This window comes from Prionailurus viverrinus, chromosome E1, assembly GCF_022837055.1.
Source record: "Prionailurus viverrinus isolate Anna chromosome E1, UM_Priviv_1.0, whole genome shotgun sequence".
NCBI classification, from domain to species: domain Eukaryota; kingdom Metazoa; phylum Chordata; class Mammalia; order Carnivora; family Felidae; genus Prionailurus; species Prionailurus viverrinus.
In genome coordinates this window covers 19,973,814-20,000,357 of record NC_062574.1, presented here as the reverse complement: position 1 = coordinate 20,000,357, position 26,544 = coordinate 19,973,814, and the positions used below count along the sequence as shown (strand labels likewise).

Below are 26,544 nucleotides of genomic sequence, written 5' to 3'. Positions count from 1 at the left end.
TCCACCACATGGCCTGGCAGTTTCACTCCAATATTGTTGTGTGTATCCACAATTCTCTCCTTTTTATTGCTGAGTACTATTCCATTGAGTAAACAAACTGTGGTATGTCCATCCAATGCAATACTACTCAGCAACAACGGGGAAGAATTGTTGATACATGCAATGACTTGGATGAATCTCAGGGATGTTATATGAAAGAAGCCAGTCTCAAATATCACATATGATGTAAAAAAAATTACATATGAATGATGCCATTTATATGACATCTCCAAAAACATAAAACTGGACTGATGAAGAACAGAGCAGTGGTTGCCAGGGGGCAGGGGAAGGGTGTGTCTAGAAAGAGGTACACTAGGGAGTTTTTAAGGTGACGTAACCATTCTTTATTCTGAATGGGGTGGTATGAGGCCATATATATATATATATATATATATATATATATATCTCAACATTTATAGAACAATACAAAAGAAATGTCAATGTAAAAAAATAAAATGTAAAAAAAAAAAGGCTTGTCACTCTTTCAAATGGTTTCTTAAATTTTTTTTTTTTACATTTATTTATTTTTGAGAAACAGAGTGAGACAAAGCGTGAGCAGGGGAGGGGCAGAGAGAGAAGGAGACACAGAATCTGAAGCAGGCTTCAGGCTCTGAGCTGTCAGCACAGAGCCTGACGCAGGGCTCGAACTCATGGAGCCGTGAGATCATGACCTGAGCCAAAGTCGGATGTTCAACCGACTGAGCCACCCAGGCGCCCCCAAATGGTTTCTTTATTTGGCATCCCAGTGATTTTTATGCCTTCAAGCAATGTACTCCAGTAAGGTTTAAGGTGGGTAAGAGGTATGGCTTTCTTTTCTGGACAAGAGAAGGAGGTTTAGGAAAGAAGAGATGGGAAGGAGAGCTGGGGTGCAGGCCCACAATTACACATTACAATGATGCTTGTGATTACTGCAGTGGCTTCCCAATTGGTCTCTCCGCTTCCTACTCCTATGCTATGCTGCTGTGTTGTTTTCCTCAACTTAAAGTCTGATCATGTGACTTTCCTTCTTAACGCCAGGTAGCTAGCTGTGTTACTGCCTGTGTATTTCTTTCTTCCTCTCTAGACAGAGCTCACCGGTAATTTAAAAAAAAAAAAAAAAGCAGACCCTTAATATACAACCCAGCAGGTGTTGAAACAGACATTTTCAAGGTGCTTTAGGAGCCAGAAGAGGGAGCACCCACATCATGTCTGGGCTGTCAGGAAGCCTCAACAAAGACACTCCAATAACTTTGCTAGCCCTCTGGGGGATCCATAGGAAACCCCCACAAAAAGCAGAGAATAAGACACTCCCAGCCCTCTGGGTCTCCACCAAAATGAAGAGAGAACACTAAGTGTCTTTCTGCACGTGACCTGAAGGACAAAGAATCATAGAGCTGGGACCTCGGTGATCTATTTCTCTAACATTTCAGCCTTTCCAAGTTTCTTTCGGTTCCTCTTTGCCATCTAAGGGGCTTTGAACATTTTTTTCCCTCAGACGAGCGTTTTCCTCACCCTCTTCCCTTTGACTAACCTCTAAATACTTTTAAGGTTTCACTTAACATCACTTTCTGGAGAGGACGGAGGCCCTCCCCTCCCCCTCCTTAGGGGCAACCCTGTGTTGCATGCTCCCACAGCAGCCTGTATTTTCCTTTCTGGACACGCGTGCCATTGTCCCACCCTGTATAAGAGTTGCCTTCCAGAAGCCTGTAATCTGGGACAGCAGGTACCATCTGGTTCCTGCCCTGTTCCCAGGGCTTGGCACAGAACCTGGCACCGGGGGGCTGCTCAAAAGTATGTGTTGCTTGCATCGCATTTCAATAGTTAGTACAACTTCCTCACTTGAAAGCGAAAAACCAAGGCACATAGGTAGGAAGGTGAGGTGTCCAACAATCTCAAGTTAGTGGCAAAGCCAGAGCTGGCACGCCAACTGGATGGCTCTCTCTCTGCCCTGGGGTCCAGTGGGGTTCTCCTTGACTTGCTTCTTTCTTCACAGAAAGTTTTGTTTTGTTCTGTTTATTAATCTGGGTTTTAATTTCTTCTCAGATGTGCACAAAGATGGGACTTTCCCACGGACATTTCTGATTCATGTAGAAAAAACAGTGCTTTTGAAGAGTGAGAAGTGGATGGTCTCTTTAAAAGTTTCCCCCACTTCCAACTTTTAAGTTTGAACACTTTTGAATCTCTAGAAAGTTTGCACAAAAAGGACAATAGAGACTCATCTATACTTCACCTGGATTCATCAGCTGCTAACATGTTGCACAGTGGCTCGCTTTCTCTAGCTCTTTCCCTGTATATATATTTCCTATCTTATATATATATATACACACACACTATACATATATATATATACACTATATATATACATATATATGTATATACTCTATATATACATGTACACATACACTTATTCTTTGCCAAACCATTTCAGAGACAGTTGTAGACTAAAAATTATTACACTTTACCCCTGAACACTTCAGCACATATCCCTGAAGAACAAGAACAATCTACACAAATACAACATAATTATCAGTTTTACAACACTCTTGGCTAGTATACATCCATGTTCAAACTTCCCCAGTTATCTCCATTATGTCTTTTTTTTATAAATTTTTTTTTCAACGTTTATTTATTTTTGGGACAGAGAGAGACAGAGCATGAACGGGGGAGGGACAGAGAGAGAGGGAGACACAGAATCGGAAACAGGCTCCAGGCTCTGAGCCATCAGCCCAGAGCCTGACGCGGGGCTCGAACTCACGGACCGCGAGATCGTGACCTGGCTGAAGTCGGATGCCCAACCGACTGCGCCACCCAGGCGCCCCCCTCCATTATGTCTTTTATAGCTGCTTTGTAAAAATCCAGGATCCAGGGGAGCCTGGCTGGCTCAGTCAGGAGAGTGTGCGACTCCTGATCTTGGGGTTGTAAGTTTGAACCCCACGTTGGGTGTAGAGATTACTTACAAATAAAAATCTTTAAAAAAATAAATCATAAAAATGCAGGATCCAGTCAAGAATCATGAATTGCATTTTCTTGCCTCCTTAGTCTTTTTAAATCTAGAACCCTTTCCTCACTACTTTATCTTTCATGATACTGACACTTTTGAAGAGTCCAGGCCAGCTGTTTCAGAGAATGTCTCTAATGTGAATTTGTCTGATTAGTTCCTCATGGTTAGATCCAGATTAAACTTTTTTTCTCTTTGAGCAAAAATGCCACTTGCATGACACGGTGGGTGGCTTTCCATTGCAGTGCCTTCATTTCAGATGTCCTGGGCCTTGAGGACATGTGCCAGAGCCCCAAGACCCCCAGGGCTGGGCAGTGGGAAGGCCTGGGGAGCCAACAGGTAAAGGCCAAAGCTTCAGTCTTGGCAGAGTTCATGGCCGGCGATGGCTGTTGCCTATGGGGCCCTCCAGCTGGGCAACCAAGGCCAAGGTGAGAACTTGTCCTTCCCACCACAAGCTCCGGGTGACCAGTGGCCAGCTCCTCAGCTGATGGGTCACCTGCGGCCGTGGCTGCCCTCTGTTGATGCAGCTGCCAGAGGAACGAGAAGAGAGCTGAGCCAATAACCACGGCAATGCAGTCCTACTGAAGAGAAGGGACAGCGAGGGGACAGAGCACAATGACAGTGAACAAGAATGAAAAACCGACCAAAAGGGTGCGAGACAGAGGGGACACACACACCAGAGAAGGAGAGAAAAGCAGAGAGTGAGAGACACAGAAACTTCGAGACTCAGACACACAGGCCCATGGGGAAAAGGAAGCACCAGCTGACGCCCTTCGCCAACAACTTCCAAGTCCGCTTCTTAGGCTCTTGGTTTTAAGATTTTGGAACGTGAAGGGGCGCCTGGGTGGCTTAGCCGGTTAAGCGCCAGAATTTGGCTCGGGTCATGAACTCACAGTCCATGGGTTCGAGCCCCGCATCAGGCTCTGTGCTGACAGCTCAGAGCCTGGAGCCTGCTTCAGGTTCCGTGTCTCCCTTTCTCACTCTCTGCCCCTCCCCTGCTTGTGTGTGCTCTCTGCCTCTGTCTCTGTCTCCCTCTCAAAAATAAAAAATAAACATTAAAAAAAAAAGATTTTGGACAGTGAAAAGAGTGTGTGTTTTATACTGGTCAGATTCAAAGGGCACAAGGGTTTCTCCTAAGTGCCCGTGTGGGGTCACCCACTCACTCACCCTGTACTTTTCAAAAACACAGAAGTTCTCCCTGGTGCCCCCAACCAGGCCCTGGGCCAGAAGTTTCCTGCCCTAACTCAGAATGTCTTCCCGTTTTTCACAGAGCTGTCAGCCACAAAGAAACCTACTTCTAACACATCTGGGGTGAAGGGGAGGAGGAGAGAAGCAGACAGAAGGGAGGATCCAGAGAAAAGAAGGGTGCTAAAAATAGCCTTCCCTCTGCGGGTAGGGAGGAACCCAAGACTGGGGGGCAGGGGCTGCCCAGTGGGTGTGACCTTAGCTAATAATAATAGGCCAGGGTTTTCTCAGGAGGAGAGGGACTGGGAGGGGTGGGGGAGGGTGGACAGAGAGAGAAGCTGCTGGTTCCTGGACACAGCGGTTCTGGGATAGGGCTCCCCACAGAGGAACTTTGCATAGACGGAGAGGGCTTTCTGATAATAATGTGCACTGTCTGTACTTTTCTTTGGCAGGAAGAGAAGAAAATGGGAAAAGCCATGACCGCGGCTTCAGGGCTCACGGCTGAACCCCACGAGGCCCCTCTCTGCCTTTGGCCAAAAGGACCAACCCCAGGCCGTGCGTGTGTCTTACCGAGGAGGTTGAGGGGCGTCAGGGGGCGGGAGAGGACATCCTGAAAGCTCTCCAGCCATTCCCGCTGCTCCTTCTCGCTGGGGCAGGTGAAGACGAACCTCCGCTCAGGGGTGATGATGGTGAGGCCAGCTTTCCAGCGGTTCCCTCGGATGCCCTTGGGCAGGTCTTCATATACATCATACCCCTGCTCGTTGCTCCCAAGAAAAACCTGGCCCTGTTCAAAGGCATCCTGGAAATAGAAGACGTGTGGTCATCAGAGGCCACACCTGGGGCAGAGAGACACCTGCAGCCCTGCCATCTCCCCAGCTCTATTTTAGAAAGAGGTGTTTTATGTGCATGGCAGGGGTCTCTGGTGGGGATTTCTGTTTGGTGGGACCCAGAATGTGAAAGGGTAAAAAAAACATAAATCACACATGTGATCTGTTAAAATAATACTTGACATTTATGGACAGCTTATATGCCCCAAGATTTCAAGCGGTTTACCTTAAGTAACTCATACAATCCTCATGGCAACCTCTGAGGAAGAAACTGAGGCACAGAGATTTAAGTGCTCTGCCCAAGGCATACCACGAAGTGGCAGGGCTGAAAGTTCTAAAGCCCACAGTCCTAACCACTAGCCTCCTGGTGACAAGTGAGCACTGGAAACTGGAGGATGAGAAATGACCTGTTTAGCTGCATTGGCAGCATTTAGGATACACGACTTCCGGCAAGGTGCGAGAGAATAGCTCCACGCCCGGGAGATGACTTGGAGGCAAGCAAAGGTGGAGGTGTGTCCCTCGCTAGGCTTCTCCAGCCCTGTAGCTTCCCCCACGGTCCCCGGCTAGTACTGACCCCTCCTCTGCTTGGGGGTGCATTGGAGAGGGGCCGGCAGTGGCTCTTACCAGTGGGTTCTTGTAATAGAGCAGCCTCCGCTCCTGGGGATCCAGGGCGAACCACCTTTTCTTGAAAGGTTCTCTCTGCTGCAAAAGAGGGAACCTCATACCAGGGTCAGCCGAGTGGGGGTAGCAAAGAGGTCAGAGAGCCGGCCTGGGCTACACCTCGGGAGCTGGCCAGTCCCCTCCCCCTCAGACACCCCAGGGCTCCTCCCTGAAGGCTCTGCCCACCCTCTCACCCCCTGCCAGCTGCGCCCCGTGCCTCTGGGTGCTGCTGTGGGTAGGAAGAGGCGCCCTCCTCCTTCTCAGGTTGTGGACAAGAAGTCTCAGAAAAAGGAAGCTGGGGAAATCAGAAGTAGTCACTGCTCAGCAATGCTGAAAGCGCTGGCCTTGGCGGAATTGCAACCGAGGTCAGGGGAAAGAAAGCCCCCCGCAAGAATCACCGCAGACTGGCTGTGCCACTGGCTGGTGAAGGCAGAAAACACAATGTGCAACCCTTCCAGTCCTTGTTAAGCTGCCCAGGGGCTTTCTTTCACACCCGATTGCCTAATCCCTTCCACCGCAGTCTTGACAACCATCTGGTCAACATAGTACACCTTTAAAAAATCAAAAAGCATTGAGTTGCTGCTGCTTTGGGAGTTTGTTTTGTCTTGTTTTGTTTTGTTTTGTTTTAGGGGGCTCCCTCTGCTTTCCCTTCTCCTCCTCCCTTCCACTCTTCCTCCCCTTCCAACCACCAGGACCCTCACCAGCCAGACTCCTGGCTTGGAGCCTCACCCTTCTCAGCACCCAGGAGGGGGCTTAGATACCCTCACCACAGGCCTCCAAGGGAGGTCCAGGAGCCGCCAGGCTTCCCTGCCTTCACAGATGAGTGCAGATGAGCAACACTGGGGGTTGGGGCAGGTTCAGTGAAAGAGCAGGGGCTGAGTTGGAGGGAGGGGGTGTGTGCTGGGGAGGGGTGTGTCCCTGTGTGTGCAGAGGTGTGTTTTCTCAGACCAATCACGAGCCCCTGTCTCACTTGGACGGACGGTCCCGGTAGGTCCCCAGAACCAAGCACACAGGGGTTCTGGCAAGTGCAAAAGCTGTCCCCCAAAGAGTCCCTTTTCAGCTCTGCTCTCCCAGGAGTCGGCTCAATTAGACGGAGCCAAGGAGAAAGAAGCTGCCGGTGATGCTGATAAAGGAGGGGATGCCCACGGGTCGGGAGATGCGCCAGCACGATGCTGGAACACATACCAGCTCACCAGTCTCCACTTGGTCTTTGGCCCCAAGAACTCACAAACACTGGGTTACTTCCCTTCCTCTTCCCACCCCCCTAGGTCCCCACTTTCCTACTTCCCAAATCCTGCCCTACTGCCTACTGGAACCAGGGCCCTGTGAATCCCACAGACAGCGGTGAAATGTACCTTTGGGCCCGTCTTTTCCATGAAGCCTTGTTTGAGGTAGTTCCTGGTGATGAGGGGCACGAGCTGGGGGAAGAGAGACATACACTGAACCCCTGACTCACATGCCAGGGGCTCAAGGCTCCCCAACAAAGGGGAAGTTTGGAATGGGGAAGGATGTGTGCTCGTGGTTCACGGGGCTATATTTGGAACGTGGGATGGGTGCAATATTAACATTTCACCAGAGGCAGACGACAGCATCTCAGATGTTTGCAGAGCTTACCGGCAGAGCCGAATCTTGGTTTAAGGACTTAGTTAGTCTAAGGATTCCTTCAGTATCCCCAAGAGGTAGACATCGGCGAGGCTCTGAGGAGACCCTCCCGGTGTCATCAGGGGGCATATTCTGAGGGTCTACTCTGTGTCAGGCTCTGGGTACCCTTCTCAACCACCGAGTGAGGTGGGTTTTTTTTTTTAATTTTGTAAATGTTTTATTTATTTTTGAGAGACAGAGTACGAGCAGGGGAGGGACAGAGAGAGACACACACACAGAAGCAGGTTCCAGGCTCTAAGCTGTCAGCCCAGAGCCCAACGCGGGGCTCGAACTCATGAACCACGAGATCATGGCCTGAGCCGAAGTCGGAGGCTTAACCAACTGAGCCACCCAGGCGCCCCGCGAGGTGGATATTTTTATCTTCGCTGTACATCTGAACACACCAGGCCCCAGAGACGTGGTTGGGGATTTTCCCTGACTCAGGCTGCTGGTAGGACAGAAAGCTGGGATTTGCACCTAGGGCTGCCAGACGCTAGACAGACACTCGCGGTTCTCCCGCCACTTCACCATGACACTGAGCATAAACATGCCAGAGCCCTCTGGCCAGGCCCCCGGCCAAGACCTGGTCCTTACTGGGGATTCTAACGCAGGCGCACAGGAGATGGTAGCAGAGTAGGCAAGCAGAGAAAGTTCTGGACTAGGAGCAGGGGGACCTGGGATCTAGCTGCAGTTCTGACCTTGACAAGGTGTATGACCTTGGGAAGACCTTATCCCTCTCTGGGCCCATGTCCCCTGAGTAATAAGGAGACTGGATTGTGTGATCTTCAGGAGCCCTTCCGGCTTGCCAACCTATGCTCAGAGAGGTTTCCAGGAATTAACGCTGGCCCCCTATACCCTAGGGGGTCAAACTGGCAGCCTAGAGCTTCCAATGACAGCCCAGGCTTCCGAGGGCAGAGGGGGTTCTCCAGAGCTCCAGAGCCCAGGACGGGACAAAGGGGAAGTAAAGTCTGGGAAGTCTGAAAGGAAGAAAACTGTGAAGAAAATAAACTCCCCTTTCCCTAAAATACATTCTGCAGGCCTTAGTTCCTTCATTTGGAAAAGAGAGTCCCAAGCTGCTTAATAGTCTGAACCTGAGCCAGGGCAAGGCTGGGCTAGGCCTAGGGAAACAACCAGAAGAAGGCAGATCACATGGATGGAGTGCTGCTTGCTGTACGTCAGAAGCCTTGGCTCACTCGATTCTCACAACAGCCCTGGAAAGTAGGCGCTGTCCCATGGTGACAGAGGAGCAACCGAGGCTCAGAGAGGTGAGGTGATGTGTCCCAGGTAACACATCAGCTTCTCTGACTTCAGAGGCCACACGTTTCTTAGTCTAGGACCACGTTCCACACTGGAACTCTCAGCTGTCTGACCTCTGCATCCCTAAGCTTGAGGCAGGTCCAGGCAGTTGTCCAGAACCTCACACATACGTGGGCACAGCAGGAGTTAAGGCAGCAGAGAGATGTTGGTTGGGGCGGGGGGAGGCGGTGGAGATCAACAGTGGGTGAGGGGAGGCAAGAGGACATTGAGGAGTTGGCCAAAGACCAATTTCCTCTGCAGGGGTCAGCAAAGTTGGAGAGTCAGCCCAATGACTCAGGCTGAGAGTCTACACTTTGTCCTCCAAGATCTCCAGTCAGCAGGCAGCACCCACAACGCCTTCCTCGCAGAGCGTGCATTCACCCATGCTGGGTGCTGACTCTGCAGACCCGGAAGGTCTTGACCCTTGGCTGGAATCGCTCCCAGGGAGTTGTGATCTCGGTGCATCACCAAGCCTGGAGTGGACACCCATTTCCAAAACTTAGCTCCCTGAAAACTGTGGAATTAAGGAGAATTTAAGCTTTCAAGGAGGGTCTAACAGTTTGGAATAAGAAAATACTGGGTTGGGGGGGGCACCTGGGTGGCTAAGTTGGTCGTGCCTCCGACTCTTGATTTCGGCTCAGGTCACGATCTCATTATTTGTGAGTTCGAGTCCCACATCAGGCTCTGTGCTGACAGCGCAGAGCCTGCTTGGGATTTTCTCTCCCTCTCTCTCTTTGTCTCTCTCCGTCTCTCTCTCTCTCAAAAAAAAAAAAAAGTTCCAGGATTAATATGGCATCTCCACCCCCATCATTTACAAAATCCTCTAAGAGCAGGGCCTAAAGCAGACACCAGCCCATAGCACCTCAGAGCTGGAAGGAACCCTGAACATGACCCAGACCAACCACCGTCTTACAGATGTGGGAACCGATACTTGGAGAAGTGCCATAACCAGCAGCTGTCAAAGAGCGAGTTAGTGACAGGGCATCCTTGAGAACCCAAGCCTCCTGGCTCGAGGCAGCATCCTCTGCCCCACACACCTGAGAGATGCAGACAGATGCCCTACATGTCTGAGGACAACCAAAATGAAGTTCTCAGGGTCACCGTTACCTTGGCCACAGAAGGAAGACTGTTCCTGTCAGAACTGTAATGGAGAAGATCCCATCACCTTCCCGAGACCAGAACACAAAAGGGCAAAGGGAGGACACTCGAATGGGAAGAGCACCTTTGGGTATTCACTTGACCTTCTTGGAACTCAGTTTCTCATCACTAAAATGGGAATGATTACCCCATCTCACTGGCTGCTACAAGGGATTACTGGATATGAGGGAATACAAGATAAAAGGGGCTGAAAAGCACTTTGAAAGCAGCACATGAAGGATCATTTGCACATTTCAGTGGGAGGAGGGGTCAGAAAGAGATGCCCCAATCCCAAGCCCCTTGACACTAGGGACAGTGGCTATGCATCCCTAAGAGAGAGTCTCACCTGCATTTTGGAGGCTGCCTTGCCATGTGTGAGGCCAAACCCCCTGAAGAAAGAGTCTTTGGTTTCCCTCTGAGGTATCCACCCCCAAATCTCGAGGTCCTGTCCACAAACAAAGCTAGTCTAGCCTCTGAGTATTTTGGGGGTCAGCAGACAAGGAAAAGAGGTGGCAGGGAAGAGACTCAGAGGCTGGGGTCCACATTTAGCTCACCTCAGACTCTGGGAGCTCAGGAAAGGCCGTTTTTAGGTACTGCAGACGGGCTGCACGGAGGGCATTGAACCAGTCCACTATCTCCTGCGGAGAAAAATGAGGACATCAGCCCGTGAGATGGAGTGGGGGAGGGGGGCTGAGTCCGCTGGCAGGAAGCGGGCTGGGTCTTCAGGTTCAGCACATGCACACACCCTCAGTTCTGCTCAGCGGCCAGTGCGCTGATCACAGAGCCCAGACGCTCCCCCCCACCCCCCCCCCAGCAGGTGGGAACCCTCTGACTTGGAGACATCCAGAGCCCAGGGGAGGAGGAAAGTGAACTGCACTGGAGTTCCGCAATGGCTTAATATGCATAAGAATCACCTGAGGATCTCTTTAAAGTGCAGATTTGGATCCAGTGGGTTTGGGGGTGGGTGGGGCCTGAGATCCTGCATTCCTAACAAGCTTTCTGGTGATGTGATGCTGGCCAGTGGGACACAATTGGAGGAGCAAGTGTCCTCAGATGTTGAAGATCGGCTCCCAAGTGGGGGCAGGTGCACCTGGGGATTCTCCTCCGGTAGCAATGCTCATGTAACTTGGGCCCAAGCCGGCTTGGACTTGTATCACACTGGGGGAATGCATCCTCGAGTGTGGGCCACCATCGTCGCTTACCTGGTGAACCACCTGTCTAGCAGGCTCTGCCTTGGCTTTGCTGCTTTGCAATGGGTCCCCGCCCCCCCCCCCCCCCCCCACCGACAACAGCCAGAGTGATTTTTTTTTTTTTTCAGAGCAATTTTCTCATTGACAATGCAACCGTGTCTAGCTTAGAGCCCTCTCTGCCACCCTCAGGAGAAAAATCTAAGTATGACTACTTTGCCCTCTGAGCTCTCTCCATACAAAACCATTTGCAACCCTCCCAATCATGTTGTTCGTCCTCTCACATTCTGCCCGGCCCACCCCTCCTCCCTCCCCCCCACACAGAGCTTCTACTCATCCCCAAATTTAGTTTAGTTGTTGTAATGGGTTTCTGCCCAGTCCTAAGCCCTGCTTCTGTGAGAACCACCCCACCCATTCTCACCCACTCACCGCTCACCCACAATTGCAGCCACACTTGCAGCTAAGATCCTCCCCTTCTTGGCCACAGCAACTGGGCCAGGGCTGGGCCAAGGTAGAGGCTAAATTGGGCTTACCAGGTTCCTTCTCCCAAGAATTTGGAATGGGGGAGCCGAAAGATTGTTCAAATAGCTGCAGTGCTACACCTTGATGTAATTAATGCGGTGATTGAGAAATTCATTTGACTATGGTTTCCCAGGAATGCAACACAATTACCATTTCTCTCTTGCCAGCCAAGCACACTGGTCTAGTATTCCAGAGTTCAGAGCTCTCTTGGCCTGGGAATTAATAAACTTCTCAGCTCCCAGACACCAAAGGAATGGGGCCATTCCAGAAAAGACTCACCCAGACCTTCACTTTGGTCACTAACTGGAGACCATGGGGCCAAATCCAACCTGCATACATGTTTGTTTGGTTCCTGAAGTTATGTTTGTTTCAATCCTCTATACAGGTTTTCCTGCCTTCTAGCCATCTTCACTTTTTTTTTTTAAGTTTATTTATTTATTTTGAGACAAAGAGTGAGTGTGCAAGCAGGGGAGGGGCAGCAAGAGAGGGAGAGAGAGAGAATCCCAAGCAGGCTCCATGCTGTCAGCACAGAGCCTGACGAGGGGCTCCATCTCACAAACCATGAGATCATGACCTGAGCTGAAATCAAGATTTGGATGCTTAATGGACTGAGCCACCCAGGTGCCCCATCCACTTCACTTTTCAATTACCTACCTGGCTCCCGCAGGCATGAGTTTGCAGCTTCTATTTATGCCTCTCTAACAGAGAGGCTGGGGCACTGAAGGGAAGAGAATGGCCAGACCCAAGCTTTCAGATGCTCTACAACTGGGCAAATGGGAGGGGCCAGAAACTGTAAGTATCAGAGACCTTGGGCACCTCAGCAAAAGCCCTCGTATAGTGATTGGCACAGAAGGGTGGCCCCGGGCATCCATTGTGGACACAGGGCAACAGCAGAGAGCCCACCATGGACCAAGAACCAGGGCTCTCCTCCATGTCTCCCAGTCCCAAGATTCTGGTAAAACCAAGGGAGGAAGTCAAGAAAGAGGGTTGATATTAGATTTCTTGCCACTTTGGGGAATGGGGGTCCTTGAATTTAAATGTTTATTTTTATTTTTATTTTTATTTTTTGAGCGAGAGAGAGTGCAAGCAGGGAAGGGGTAGAGGGCAAGGGGGAGACAGAGGATCAGAAGCCAGCCCCATGCTGTCAGCACAGAGCCCAGTGAGGCGCTGGAACTCATGAACTGGGAGATCATGACCTGAGCTAAAGTAGGACACTCAGGGTGGCTCGGTCGGTTAAGCGCCCAACTTCGGCTCAGGTCATGATCTCACGGCCCGTGAGTTCGAGCCCCGCGTCAGGCTCTGTGCTGACCGCTCAGAGCCTGCAGCCTGTTTCAGATTCTGTGTCTCCCTCTCTCTCTGCCCCTCCCCTGTTCATGCTCTGTCTCTCTCTGTCTCAAAAATAAATAAACGTTAAAAAAATAAAATTAAAAAAATAAAGTAGGACACTCAACCAACTGAACCAGCCAGGTGCCCCTGGGGGTCCTTGAATTTAGAGAAATAAATAAGTACTATGTTTGGGGCGCCTGGGTGGCTCAGTCGGTTAAGCGTCCAACTTCGGCTCAGGTCACGATCTCACGATCCATGAGTTTGAGCCCCGCGTCGGGCTCTGGGCTGATGGCTCGGAGCCTGGAGCCTGTTTCCGATTCTGTGTCTCCCTCTCTCTCTGCCCCTCCCCTGTTCATGCTCTGTCTCTCTCTGTCTCAAAAAGAAATAAACGTTAAAAAATAAAATAAAAATAAAAAAATAAAGTAGGACGCTCAACCAACTGAACCAGCCAGGTGCCCCTGGGGGTCCTTGAATTTAGAGAAATAAATAAGTACTATACTTGCACCTCAGGTGTCATAGAACAATGTGCTCCTGTTAAGAGGGCTCACTGCTCTCTCTGGCTCTCTCTCTCTCTCTCACACACACACACCACAGTTCTTGACTCTAATCTCTCAGGAGGCCCAGCCAGATTTGTTGCCCTTAAAATAAACACCCTTGTATATTTCCCATTCATGCTCCCTTTAAGCTGATTTGAGTGTCCTCTTTTTCAACATATTCACATAATTTTTAAATAGAAACTCTTTCCTCTGGAATGCCTTTTTGACTGCCCCGCCCCCAAGACTAGGCCACTTACGTGCTTCCTGTGTGACCAAGCATGACTGACAGCCCATCAACACGGTATCAGCAGGTGCCTCTTTCCTCATCTGACTCCCTCCCCAGACCGAGATCCTTGAGGCCTGACCACGGCTCTGCCCTGTTCACCACCACACTCTCTAAACCTACAGCAGTGCTTTGTATAGTGCAAAGACCCAATAAGCATTCAAGGAAAGAGTGAATTCATGAATGAATAACTGACAGAGATGTGAAATTGCCCGTAAGTTCTTAACCTTTTACAACTGTTACCATCATGTGCCAATAAATCATTAGCAGCGGTTAATGTTTGAAATGCATTTCACCGTACTGAAATGCTTTCACATTCATGGTTCATGGTCACTCAACCCTCAAAACCCCTCTGGGAGGCGGGTGTTCTAATCTATAAACACAGATGGAGGAGGGGAAGGGATGTGCCCCAGTAACACAGCCCAGAGCGGAGGACCCAGGGCTCCAGTTTCTGATTCCGAACCCCTGTTCCTCAGACTGCGCCACTGGGAACTCTGCCCAAAGCGTGAAGACAGCGTCCCAGTGCTAGTGCCGCTTGGGAAGATCTAGCCCCTGGGTCAGGTTTCTGGCTCCTGCTGCCAAGGATTCTCCTTCCAGCAGGGTCACGTAGAGTGGTAAAATGGACTGCGGGACCCAAGAACCATAGTCTGGGTTAATGTGCCCATGCCTCAGGGACATAGGGTTAGAACATTTCCAGGATTGTTTTGAGGATTAAGAAATGATGTATTGCACGGGGTGCCTGGGTGGCTCAGTCGGTTGAGCATCCGACTTCAGCTCAGGTCATGATCTCAGGGTTTGTGAGTTCGAGCCCTGCGTCGAGCTCTGTGCTGACAGCTCAGAGAGCCTGGAGTCTGCTTCAGATTCTATGTCTCCCTGGCTCTCTGCCCCTCCCCCACTCATGCTCTCTCTCTCTCTCTCTCTCTCTCTCTCTCTCTCTCTCTCTCTCTCCCTCTCTCAAAAACAAATAAACATTAAAAAAATTTTTAAAAAGAAAGAAAAAAATGCTGTATTGTGGGGTGCCTGCCTGGCTCAGGCAGTACAGCATGTGACTCTTGATCTCGGGGTTGTGAATTCAAGCTTCACGTTGGGTGTGGAGGCTACTTAAGAAAAAAAAAATGAAGACATAAATGATGTATAGTGATAGCCGAGAACAGTGCCTGGCACAGAATTAACAGGTACTCACAAAATGTCAGACCTCACCTTTACCCCCACCTCCACTTAGCACATGACTCCCAAGTCACATGACTCTGCTCATTGTGACCCGGCTTATCCTCTTGGACCTGTACTATTGGCTTGCTCTTCTCTGACAGAAGCCAATTTTTTAAAAATGTTGATTTATCTTGAGAGAGAGAGGGAGAGAGAATCCCAGGGCAGGGGTGGATCCCACGAACTGTGAGATCATGACCTGAGCTGAAGTCAAGGCTCAGCCGCTTAACTGACTGAGCCGCCCGGGCGCCCCTGCTTTCTTAAACTTTAATGTGCTTTAGGATCACCTAGAGAGCCTGTTAAAATGCAATTTCTAATTTAGTAGGTTCAGGTGGGCCTGAGACTCCGGTCTAACAAGCTCCCAGGTGATGCTAATGCTGTTAGTACAGGACCACAGGACCACCTGCTGAGAAGCAAGGCCTCTGCATTCACTGCCACCCGGTCTTCCATCCACTCCTGCTGTGTTCAGACTCCCTGCCTTATCTGGATTGGCCGTCCCTGGGCATAGTCCCTCCTACCAACTGGACTCCCCTGAGTGGCTGTGTACTGTCCAGACACACCCACGGTACCTGCCAGGTGTCTCTCCCTAATCTCGCTCTGCCTTCCTCACACAGCCATCTCAGACCGGAAGGTGACAACAGACGAAGGCAAACTGGGGCAGCAAATCTCAAGAGCAGCTGAACAAGGGAGCTGCGGGGCGGGCCTGCAGAGTCCTGGGGTGCAGGCGGGAGGCTGGGGTAGCCACACGGCTCGGCTCACCTTCCCACTTTCGTGGTACACGAACAGGTTCCTGATGTGGCCCTCTCTCCTGTAGGTGATCTGCAGCCCGTGGGGGTTCCCTATCTTCTCTGTTTCAAAGGTGGCATTCAAGTCTCTGATGCTGATGACAGCTTTGGGGCCTTTACCCTGAAAGAGAGGAAGCAGGTGACATCTCACCACCTTCACCAAGGCCTTAATGCCAACAGATAACCAATCTGTAACTTTTCAGGGCTTTTAAATGTTCTTGCTCTAATATCAAGATGCACAGAGGTTCTACTGCTCCCTGCATTTAGGTCATCCCACCATTCCTACTCAATCAGATTGGCTTTGCCAAGCTGGAAAGGGGCTTAGACAGACCTGAACTTAGGACTTGTCAAACTTTTTAGCCACAGATTTTTTTCTGAAGCAGTTCCTCTATGGAAGCCAAACCAATAAAACAGATATACAGATGAAGGCAGGTGTGGGGGCCTTGGGGCACTCCCTCCCACGCTCCACTCTGTTGGCAGGGGTCTGGAACACAGGTTAAGCACTAACTGATACTAAGCAAGGAAAGGAAAAGAGTACTTCCGTTCGTAACTGATGAGAGAGGAAAACGACACAGGGGCGCCTAGGGTGGCTCAGTCGGTTAAGCACCCGACTTCGGCTCAGCTCATGATCTGGCAGTTCATGACTTCAAGTCCCGCGTCAGACTCTGTGCTGACAGTGTGGAGCCTGGAGCCTGCTTCAGATTCTATGTCTCCCTTTCTCTCTGCCCCTCCCCTGCTTGCAATCTGTCTCTCTCGTGCATGAAAACAAACAAACATTTAACAAAAGAAAAAAGAAAATGATACAAACCCTCTAGACCTGTGCCAGCCATTAACCACATGTGACTATGTAAATTAAGATTAAATAAAAATAAAACTTCAGTTCCTTATGCCTAGCCATTTCAAGTGCTCAAGTAGCCACGTGTGGCTAGCGGCTAGGGTATTGGATGGGGCAGACATAGGACATTTCCATCACTGAACAATGTTCTGTTGGATAATCTTCTCTAGAGGGAAATTTGGTCATATTTATTAAAATGTTCAGTATTTTGCCTTGAGTCACAGCTTCACATCTGAGAATCTATCCCAAGGTAGTAATTGCATCACAATGCAAACATGTGTCTCAAAAGATGTTTGTTGCTGTGTTTTTTAGAATAGTAATAACTATTACTGGTGGCAGTAGAAGAAGAAGAAAGAAGAAAACCTATTATTTAAATATATATGAGGGATGGGGCGCCTGGGTGGCTCGGTCGGTTAAGCGTCCGACTTTGCCTCAGGTCATGATCTCCCAGTCTGTGGGTTCGAGCCCTGCATCGGGCTCTGTGCTGATGGCTCAGAGCCTGGAGGCTGCTTCTGATTCTGTGTCTCCCCCACTCTCTCCCCCTCCCCTGCTCATGCTCTGTCTCTCTCTGCCTCTCAAAAATAAATAAATGTCAAAAGAATTTAAATATACATGAGGGATAATGGGTTAAATAAATAAATCATGGTACATTCATACAGTGAAATACCACCGAATTTTTATAGGATAATTTAGATCAATATTACTTATATGAAGAAACATCCATGATATCCATGGGTGAGAAACACCAAGTCCCAGAAAACAGGATGTATAGTAGGAACCTACTAATATAAGAAATTATACATACATACATACACACAAAAGTATATATACATTCCATATATATATGTATATATATATCAATTTGAACATGCATAAAAATACAGACATGTTTACACCAACACTCTCAACAATGGTTTTCTTGAAAGACTATTGGAAGACTTTCCTTTTTTTTTTTTTTTTAAGCTTATTTATTTATTTTGAGAGAGACAGAGACAGTAGCACGTCGGGAAGGGGCAGAGAGAGAGGGTGAGAGAGAGAATCCCAAGCAGGCTCTGCACTGGCTAGCACAGAGCCTAATGTGGGGCTCAAACTAACAAAGTCATGAGACCATGACAGCCAAAACCAAGAGTCAGACGCTTAACCAACTGAGCCACCCAGGCACCCCTGGAAGATTTTTTCTTTTTTTTGAATATTTACTATTAGAAATACTAAAAACACAAAAAATAGTATCTAATTTTGTGAATATTCTTCCTTTTTCTAAAAGAAGTATGATATTATGAATAAAGGCAAAAATCCCTTTCACCACTATTCACTCTATCCCATTCTCCTGTATTCCCCCAGGCAATCACTGTCATGAGTCTGATGTTTATTCTTCTAGCCCACTTTTTATTTTTATTTATTTTGTAATTTTTTAATGTTTATTTATTTTTGAGGGAGAGAGAGAGAGAGAGAGAGAGAGAGCAAGTGGGGGAGGGGCAGAGAGAGACGGAGACACAGAATCCAAAGCAGGCTCCAGGCTCTGAGCTGTCAGCACAAAGCCGGATGCAGGGCTTGAACTTATGCTGTGAGATCATGATGACCTGGGCTGAAGTCAGACTCAACTGACTGAGTCACCCACGTGCCACTAGCTATGTTTTTTATACTTTTACACATATCTACATATCTGTGAACATTACATAGTATTGTTTTCTGTGGTTTTAAGGTACATAAATGGTATCATACTATATGTATCATTCTAGGTCTTGCTTTAGTCGCTCAACATTATATTTTTGAGTTCTATTCATGTTGAGATATACCCACCTAGTTTGCTCTTGTGAATGACCACACCAAAAGTTACCAGTCTATTTTCCTGTTCACAGATATTATTTCTGATTTTTTGCAATCATTAGTGATGTTGCAGTCAGCTTGTGTCCCTGGCACCCATATGTGAGAGTTTCTCTAGGTCGCAGTATATATTTAGGAATGGAACTGTAGATCACAAGTGCATACATCTTTGACCTACTGGAAACTGTCAAATTATCATGCTCACCGGCTCTCCACAGTGGTTGTACCAATATTTACTTCAATATAGAATCCGGAATAATAGAAATGAATAACACACTCAATAACAGAGGAGTGCTCCTTTCCCTATATCCCCACCAACACTTGACTGGCAGATTTAAATTTTTTGCCAATATGATGGATATGAAATTGGGGATCATTGCTAATTTTCATTTAATCAACTACACTGGGGTAGAATTTATAAATAATAAATGGCACTCATTTTAAGAATACAGCTTGATTTTTGACAAACGGATATACCTACATTAGCACCACCACAGTCAAATATAGAACATCATTATCACCCTAAGACTTCCCGCATCTCCCTTGGTAGTCAATTCCCACCCTACCTCAACCCCAGGCAATCACATACCCCTTTCTACCGACACAAAGTGGTTTCACCTGTTCCACAACTTCTTATAATGACATTATATAGTGCACACCCTTGCATAAGGTTTCTTTTGCTCAGAATAATTTATCTTAGATTCATCTGCATTGTTGCATTTGTCCACAGTTTGTCTCTTCTTATTGCCCAGTGATATTCAGTCTATGGATATATTATAATTTGTTCATTCAGCTGTGGATGGACATTTTGGTGATTTTTTTAATGCATAAAGCATCTATGAATATTTGCGTACAAATATTTTTTATGGACGTGTGTTTTTGTTCCTCTTCATTGAATACCTAGGAGTGGAATGGGTGGGTTATATGCTTATGTGTGTATCTACCTTCATTAAAAATTGCCAAAAGGGGGCACCTGGGTGGCTCAGTCGGTTAAACATCCGACTTCGGCTCAGGTCATGATCTTGTGGTTTGTGGGTTCGAGCCCCGCATTGGGCTCTGTGCTGACAGCTCAGAGCCTGGAGCCTGCTTCGGATTCTGTGTCTCCTTCTCTCTCTGTCCCTCCCCCATTTGTGCTCTGTCTGTCTCTCTCAAAAATAAATAAATCTTACCAAAAAAAAAAACCCACAAAAAAACTGCCAAATGGTTTTCCCAAGTGGTTGTATCATTTCACAGTCCCACCAGGAGTGTATGGGAGTTCTGGTTTCTCCACATCCTCTCCAGGGCATGGGGTGGTCAGCCCTTTTAACGCCAGCCATTCTGGTGAGTGTGTAGTATATCTTATTATGGCTTTAATTTGCATTTCCCTGACTGCCAGAGAGATTGAGCATCTCTTATATTGATCATTTTGGCTTCCTTTACTGTGAACTGCCAGTCTATTTTCTTTACCTATTTTTCCAGTGGGTTCTCCTTTTCTTTTTGCTTTGTAGGTTTTTTATTATTTTTTTTTAACGTTTATTTTTGAGAGAGAAAGAGAATGAGTGGGGGAGGGGCAGAGAGAGAGGGAGCCACAGAATCTGAAGCAGGCTCCAGGCTCTGAGCTGTCAGCACAGCTCAACCCCACAAACACGGGGCTCAAACCCACAAACCGCGAGATCATGACCTGAGCCAAAGTTGGACACTCATCCAACTGAGCCACCCGGGCACCCCAACCCAAGTTTGTACAGTTTTTTTTTTAATGTGTCCTGGGTATTACTATTTTATTATGTTGAGTTTCACTTTCTTTATATTTATTCTTTTGTATTACCCAAAATTTTTACATAAAAATGAATTACCTCTACAATTTAAAAACTTTCTCTCTGGGAGTGCCTAGGTAGTTCACTCGATTAAACTTCCCACTCTTGATATTGGCTCAGGTCGTGATCTCACGGTCATGAGATCAAGTCCCACATCGGGCTCTGCTCTGAGCGTGGAGCCTGCTTGGGATTCTCTCTCTCCCTCTCTCTCTGCCCCTCCCTTGCTCGCATAATAAATAAATAAATAAATAAATAAATAAACAAACAAACAAACAAACAAACCTTAAACAATTTCCCTTTGGGGAAAAGAAATAAAGAACAAAAGCAACTCATTCTGTTTTTAGACGGTTTTAGACTGAACTGGCTGAGGACTGGGAAACAGACCGTCTTTTGCTAGCCAAGGATGAGTCCCTCCTCGAGGCCAAATCACAGCAGCTGCTCCTAACTCTGCAGCTGCCTCTCCTCCTCCTGCCTTTTGCACCTACAACTTGTTTCAGTGCTTTACGTTGAAGACTGAGAAGAAATCCCGGACTCTCACTTGGAGGGTTAATACTCTTCACCGGCCCCACCATGTTTCACTTGGCCCCAGGCTGCAGTCACACTGGAGACCTGCTGGCATTGCTCTGGTCCATCTAGAAGAGCAACAGGGACAATTTTTTTTTTTTTTTTAAATAAAAAGGCCTACATACAGGAAATGGAGTCAGGTCATGGCTAAAGTGCTCAGAGCTTGTCCTTTTCTGCCCTTGTTGGCCACTCCTTCACATTCTCTGCTGGAAATGTCTCTTCCTTCTGCTCTCTAAATATTGGAGTGTCTCAGGGCTCGGTGTGGTAAACAATCTCCAAAGATGGTCCTTACCAATTCTTTCCCTCCCAGTACGCACGCGCCATTATACCCATAAAGAGGGGGAATCTATATCCCCTTCCCTTGCATCAGTGCTGGCTGCTCAAGGTGCTTTGATTGACACAAGGTAGTTCCTGACCTAGCGTTTAAGAGGCCAAGCAGCACTCACCTGTGCTTAGGGGAGACCAGCTGCCATGTTGCAAGGAAGCTCAAGCCAGCCTCCTGAACGCAGAACCAGCACATGGAGAGACAGAGGCTACCTGCAGCCACGCACCAGACACATGAGTGAAGGCTTCCTGGGCCTTCTCAGCCAGCGGTGCAGCAGGGTGAGTGAGCCGGCGGATGCACACATGGAGCACACCGCAGCAGCCAAGGCCTCCCCAATTCCCGACCCACAGGACTGAGAGAAATAATAACCTGATGTTTTAAGACACTGAGTTTTTGGTGGTTTGTCATTCAGCAACAAGTACTAAACTACTCGGTTGTAGGATTTCTGCTCTCGCTCCTTCCCAGTGGTGACAACCCCCCCACCCCCCAAGAACATGCTTCTTGCAAAGAACCTCCTCCACCCATCCCCGGAAGAGAAGAGGGAGTGCAAGAAGAAGCCCCCTGGTGCAGAGCCCCAGCTCCCACTTCATGGACGTGCCGTGCCCAGGATGCTACAAAATCACCACCGTCTTTAGCCGTGGACAAACGGTGGTGTGGGTTGGCTGCCCCACTGCCCACCTACAGGATGACAAGCAAGACTTACAGGAGGATGCTCCCCCAACAGAAGCAGCACTAAAGCCCCCTGAATTAAGATGAGTGGGAAACTATCCCAGCAAACACATTTTTTTTTTTTTTGGATAGGGAACCAAAACAAAACCAAAAAACTTCAGTCCTTGGGCTTCTTTTCTCATCTACCTGCACTCCCTACCCAGGTGATCCCAGCCAGTCCCATTGTTAAACCAGTCTCAGTGCTGGGGCGCCAGGGTGGCTCAGTTGGTTAAGTGTCTGAGTCTTGGTTTCAGCTCCCGTCATGATCTCCCAGTTCGTGAGTTCAAGCCCTGCACCCAGCTCTGTGCTGACAGTGTGGAGCCTGTTTAGGATTCTCTCTCCCTCTCTCTCTCTGCTTCTCTTTCCCTTTCTCACTCAAAAATAAATAAATAAACATTAAAAACAACAACAACAACACAGTCTCAGTGCTGAGGACTCCAGCTCCAGACTCTCCCCAAACTTCCAGACTCACATATCCAACTTCCTTCTCAATGTTTCCCCCTAGATGACTAATAAGCATCTCAAACCAAAAAAGCCTCCTGATCATCCCTGCAGGGAGCCAAGTCTTTGCCATCTTAGCAAATGGAAACTCTGTCCTTCTAGTTCTGTAGGGCAAAAAGCTGGGAACTACCCTGGATTCTCCTTACTTTCACACCTCACAGCCAATCAATCCGTAAATGCTGTTGGTTCTACTTCCAAGATCAGACCACCTCTGACCACCTCCTTCACCATCGGCCTGGTCTAATCCACCATTAGTCCTCATCTGATTTTTTAAAATTTATTTACTTTTATTTTCTTTAAGTAAACTCTGTGCCTAATGTGGGGCTCGAACTCACGACCCTGAGTTGACCCTACCAACTGAGCCAGGTGCCCTGATTCCTCGCTTGATTATTGCAATAGCTTCCTAACTGCTTTCTCTCCTTCTACTCTTGCCCCCTCCCTGCCCCACCCTGAAACCCAACAGTAGCCAGAGTGCTCCTTTAAAAAGTTTAAGTCTGAAAAATAGGCCTACCCTATGACCCAGCAGTAGCACTGCTAGGAATTTACCCAAGGGATACAGGAGTATTGATGCATAGGGGCACTTGTACCCCAATGTTTATAGCAGCACTCTCAACAATAGCCAAATTATGGAAAGAGCCTAAATGTCCATCAACTGATGAATGGATAAAGAAATTGTGGTTTATATACACAATGGAGTACTACGTGGCAAGGAGAAAGAACGAAATATGGCCCTTTGTAGCAACGTGGATGGAACTGGAGAGTGTGATGCTAAGTGAAATAAGCTATACAGAGAAGGACAGATACCGTATGTTTTCACTCTTATGTGGATCCTGAGAAACTTAACAGGAACCCATGGGGGAGGGGAAGAAAAAAAAAAAAAAGAGGTTAGAGTGGGAGAAAGCCAAAGCATGAGACTCTTAAAAAACTGAGAACTAACTGAGGGTTGATGGGGGGTGGGTGATGGGTATTGAGGAGGGCACCTTTGGGGATGAGCACTGGGTGTTGTATGAAAACCAATTTGACAATAAATTTCATATGTTGGGAAAAAAAAAAAAAAAGAACCAAAAAAAAAAAAAAAGTTTAAGTCTGGGCGCCTGGCTGGCTCACTCGGTAAGAGCATGTGACTCTTGATCTTGGAGTTGTGGGTTTGAGCCCCTCATTGAGTGTAGAGATTACTTAAAAATAAAATTTTGGCAGGGGTGGGGGGTATGGAGGGGCCTGGGTGGTTCAGTCAGTTAAGCGTCCTTCTTCGGCCTAGGTCATGATCTCACTGTCTCAGATCTGAGCCCCGCATCAGGCTCTGTGCTGACAGCTCAGAACCTGAAGCCTGTTTCAGAGTCTGTGTCTCCCTCTCTCTCTGTCCCTCCCCCACTAGTGTTTTTTCTCTCTCTCTCTGTCTCAAAAATAAACATTTTGGGGGGGGGGGATGGGCTACATGGGTAAGAGGCATTAAGGAGTCTACTCCTGAAATCATTGTTGCACTATATGCTAACTTGGATGTAAATTTAAGAAAATAAAATAATACATAAATAAATATTTAAAAAATAAAATGAATAAATGAAATGAAAAAGAAGAAACTGTCCCCACAAAATGTTCATCTATCACAAGACTTTCATTCCCAAAAGGTAAAAAGTCTAAATCAAATTATATCACTTCTCTGCTCAAAACCTTCCTGTGGCTTCTCATCTCAGAGTAGAATCCAAAAAGCCTAACTTTTTTTGTAAATCATCTATCCAATATAGACCTCTATCTAGAATAAGGAACTATAAAAACTCAATAACAAAAAGCCACATAAGATAATTAAACTATAGGAAAAGGCAGTGAACGGACATTTCTACAAAGATGATGTACACATGGCCAATAAGCCCATGAAAAGACACCCAACATCATTAGCCACCAAGGAAACGTAAATCAAAATCACAATCAGACACTGCCTCAGACCCACCAAGGTGGCTACAGCAGAAAATGAGATAACAGCGGAGCAACTGGAACCTTCACACATTGCTGGAAACTTCACAACATATGATGGTGCAGCGACTTTGGAAAGCAGTGTGGCAGTTCCTTCAAATATTAAGTACAGAGTTACCATATGACCCAGGTATGTTCCATTTCTAGGTATAGACCCAGGAAAGATGGAAACAGATGTCTATATGAAAACTTGTATACCTATGTTTATTAGCAGCACTATTCACACTTGCCCAAAAAGTGAAAACGCAAATGTCCATCAACTAAGTGAACAGATGAAATAAATATCCATGCAGTGGGCCAGCACTTGGCAATGAAAAGAAACAAAGTACTGATTCATGCTACAACATGAATGAACCTTAAAACTATATGCTAAATGGCGCCTAGGTGGCTCAGTCGGTGAAGGCTCCGACTCTTGACTTTGGCTCAGGTCATGATCTTACAGTTGGTGGGTTTGAGCCCCGCGTAGGGCTCTGCAATGAAGGTGAGGAGCCTGCTTGGGATTCCTTCTGCATCTCTCTGCCCCCTCCCCCGCTCTCTCTCTCTCTCTTTCTCTCTCAAAATAAATAAACTTAAAGAAAAACATACGCTAAATGAAAGAGGTCTGTTACAAAAGACCACATATTCCACGTGTATGAAGGATCCGAAACAGGCAAATCTAGAGAGACAGGAAGTAGAGCAGTGGTCACCTGGGGCTGGGGGTCGAGTGGATAGAGGATTACAGCCAACGGGTTTGGGATTTCTTTTGGGGGTTATGAAAATGTTCTAGAATTGATTGTGGTGACAGTTGCACAACTCTCTGAATATACTAAAAGCCATTAATTGTATGCTTTAAATGGGCAAATTGCATAGTATGTGAATCTACATATATTTTGTAAATTCTTTATTTACTTTTGAAAGAGAGAGAAAGAGAGAGGGAGTGTAGAAGCAGGAGAGGGGCAGAGAGAGAGAGGAGGACAGAAGATCCCAAGCAGGCTCCATGCTGACACACAGCGCAGAGCCCGACGTGGGGCTCGAATTCAGGAGCCGTGAGACCATGACCTGAGCTGAAGTTTGGGCGCTTAACCAACTGAGCCACGCAGGCGCCCAGTGAATTTATGTCTTGATAAAGCTGTTTCAATAAAAAACAGAAACAGAAAACAATCTTGAGTCTTACTAGGCCCTACAAGGTCCTCACCTGCATGGGTTCACCTCTTTCCCTCCTTTTCTTTGCTCCCTCTGCACATTCCACTTTGGTTTCCTTCACGCCCTACGAATCCACCAACCACACACCCAACTCAGGCCAGGGCTGTGGCTTATGGTCGAGTAGTCTGTACACTAAACAAAAAGTCCCCGGCTTAAGGTGCAAGGGAGAACTGCAGTCTAGGCTCCTGGTTGTCTAGACTGGGGCCCCAGGGCTGCGCCGTCTCAGAGGAGCCATTTTCTAACTGGCACGCGGTGTGCGTGCCAGCCATGGCCACGGCCGTATTCAGGGCTTCTGCACATCGTGTTCCCTCTACTTCTACTCTTTCCCCGCATAAGCACATGACCTGCTCACTTGTGTTCACTTCTCTGCTTAAATGTCATCAGAGGGGCCTTCCCCGACCACTGTGTGTTGCCAGCCAGGCTCTCGCCGTCCTCTCTAACTCTTCGCCCTCTTTTATTACACTTCATAGCGCCTCCTACCACCTCATATGTCATATATCGATGTACGTTTTGGTTTACCACCTGTCTCCTTCCACTAGAACGAAAGCCCCGTGAGAACAGCAGCTTCGTTTAGTTCGCTGCTGTTTCCCCAGTGCTTGCAATTATGCCTAGTATATAGTAGGTGCTCACCAAATAAATTCTCGAGTGCATGAATAGGTGAAGTAAATTCAAGTGATCATCCGAGGCTTAATCCGATTTGAAGCGAAGAGAAGGTGTGTTTTTTTGTGGACTCTATGAGTGGCATCACCAAGGAAGAGCGGCAGAATGTGGTGCTGAACGCTCAGTGTCTGAGACTAGCCATAAGGCTCAGCACCATTGATTTAAATGCAGCCTCCGGGGGGGTGGGAGCCAGGGCTCAGGGAGGGGAGCCCTCGCCGGTCTGGCCTCTTACCTCTTCTTTAGTATAGTATTTCAGGAGGCCTTCTCTTGCCAGGAGAACAAACTTCCTTCTCAGGAACTGTGCATTGTCTCTTCCCCGCTTCCACAAGAACCCTTCTCGGTTACCTTGGCCGCCAAAGATGAGAAAGAGTGAACACCTACATCCTCAAGATTCTACCTCCTTGAGGGGAGAACGAACACTCCACCCCGTGCTAAAAACCTCTGAAATCTAACTTAGCTCTATCAGCTGCAGCACGCAGGGTTCCCTCTGGAGCCAAATTCGCAATGTCTTATGATTTTGGTTGGGCTCCCCCCACTAACTTCCTTCTTTGGCTGTTTCACAAGACAGAGTAAGCCC

General features: G+C 47.8%; 1 protein-coding gene across 4 annotated transcripts in view; it reads right to left on the bottom strand.

The window, feature by feature from the left end:
- Positions 1–768: 768 nt before the first annotated feature.
- The window catches only part of ADAP2 (ArfGAP with dual PH domains 2), a 47,920-nt gene continuing 22,144 nt past the window's right edge, over positions 769–26,544 (bottom strand). For 3 of the 4 annotated variants that reach the window (XM_047832380.1, XM_047832378.1, XM_047832381.1), the window contains exons 5-11: positions 26,200–26,312; positions 15,582–15,728; positions 10,317–10,400; positions 7,044–7,106; positions 5,653–5,730; positions 4,772–5,000; positions 769–3,543 (exon numbers count right to left, since the gene is read on the bottom strand). In XM_047832380.1, the coding sequence (XP_047688336.1) occupies positions 3,509–3,543; positions 4,772–5,000; positions 5,653–5,730; positions 7,044–7,106; positions 10,317–10,400; positions 15,582–15,728; positions 26,200–26,312 (749 nt within the window). In that variant the 3' untranslated portion in view covers positions 769–3,508. The remainder of the gene's footprint in view (positions 3,544–4,771; positions 5,001–5,652; positions 5,731–7,043; positions 7,107–10,316; positions 10,401–15,581; positions 15,729–26,199; positions 26,313–26,544) is intronic. The other variant, XM_047832379.1, reaches the window with a different exon arrangement.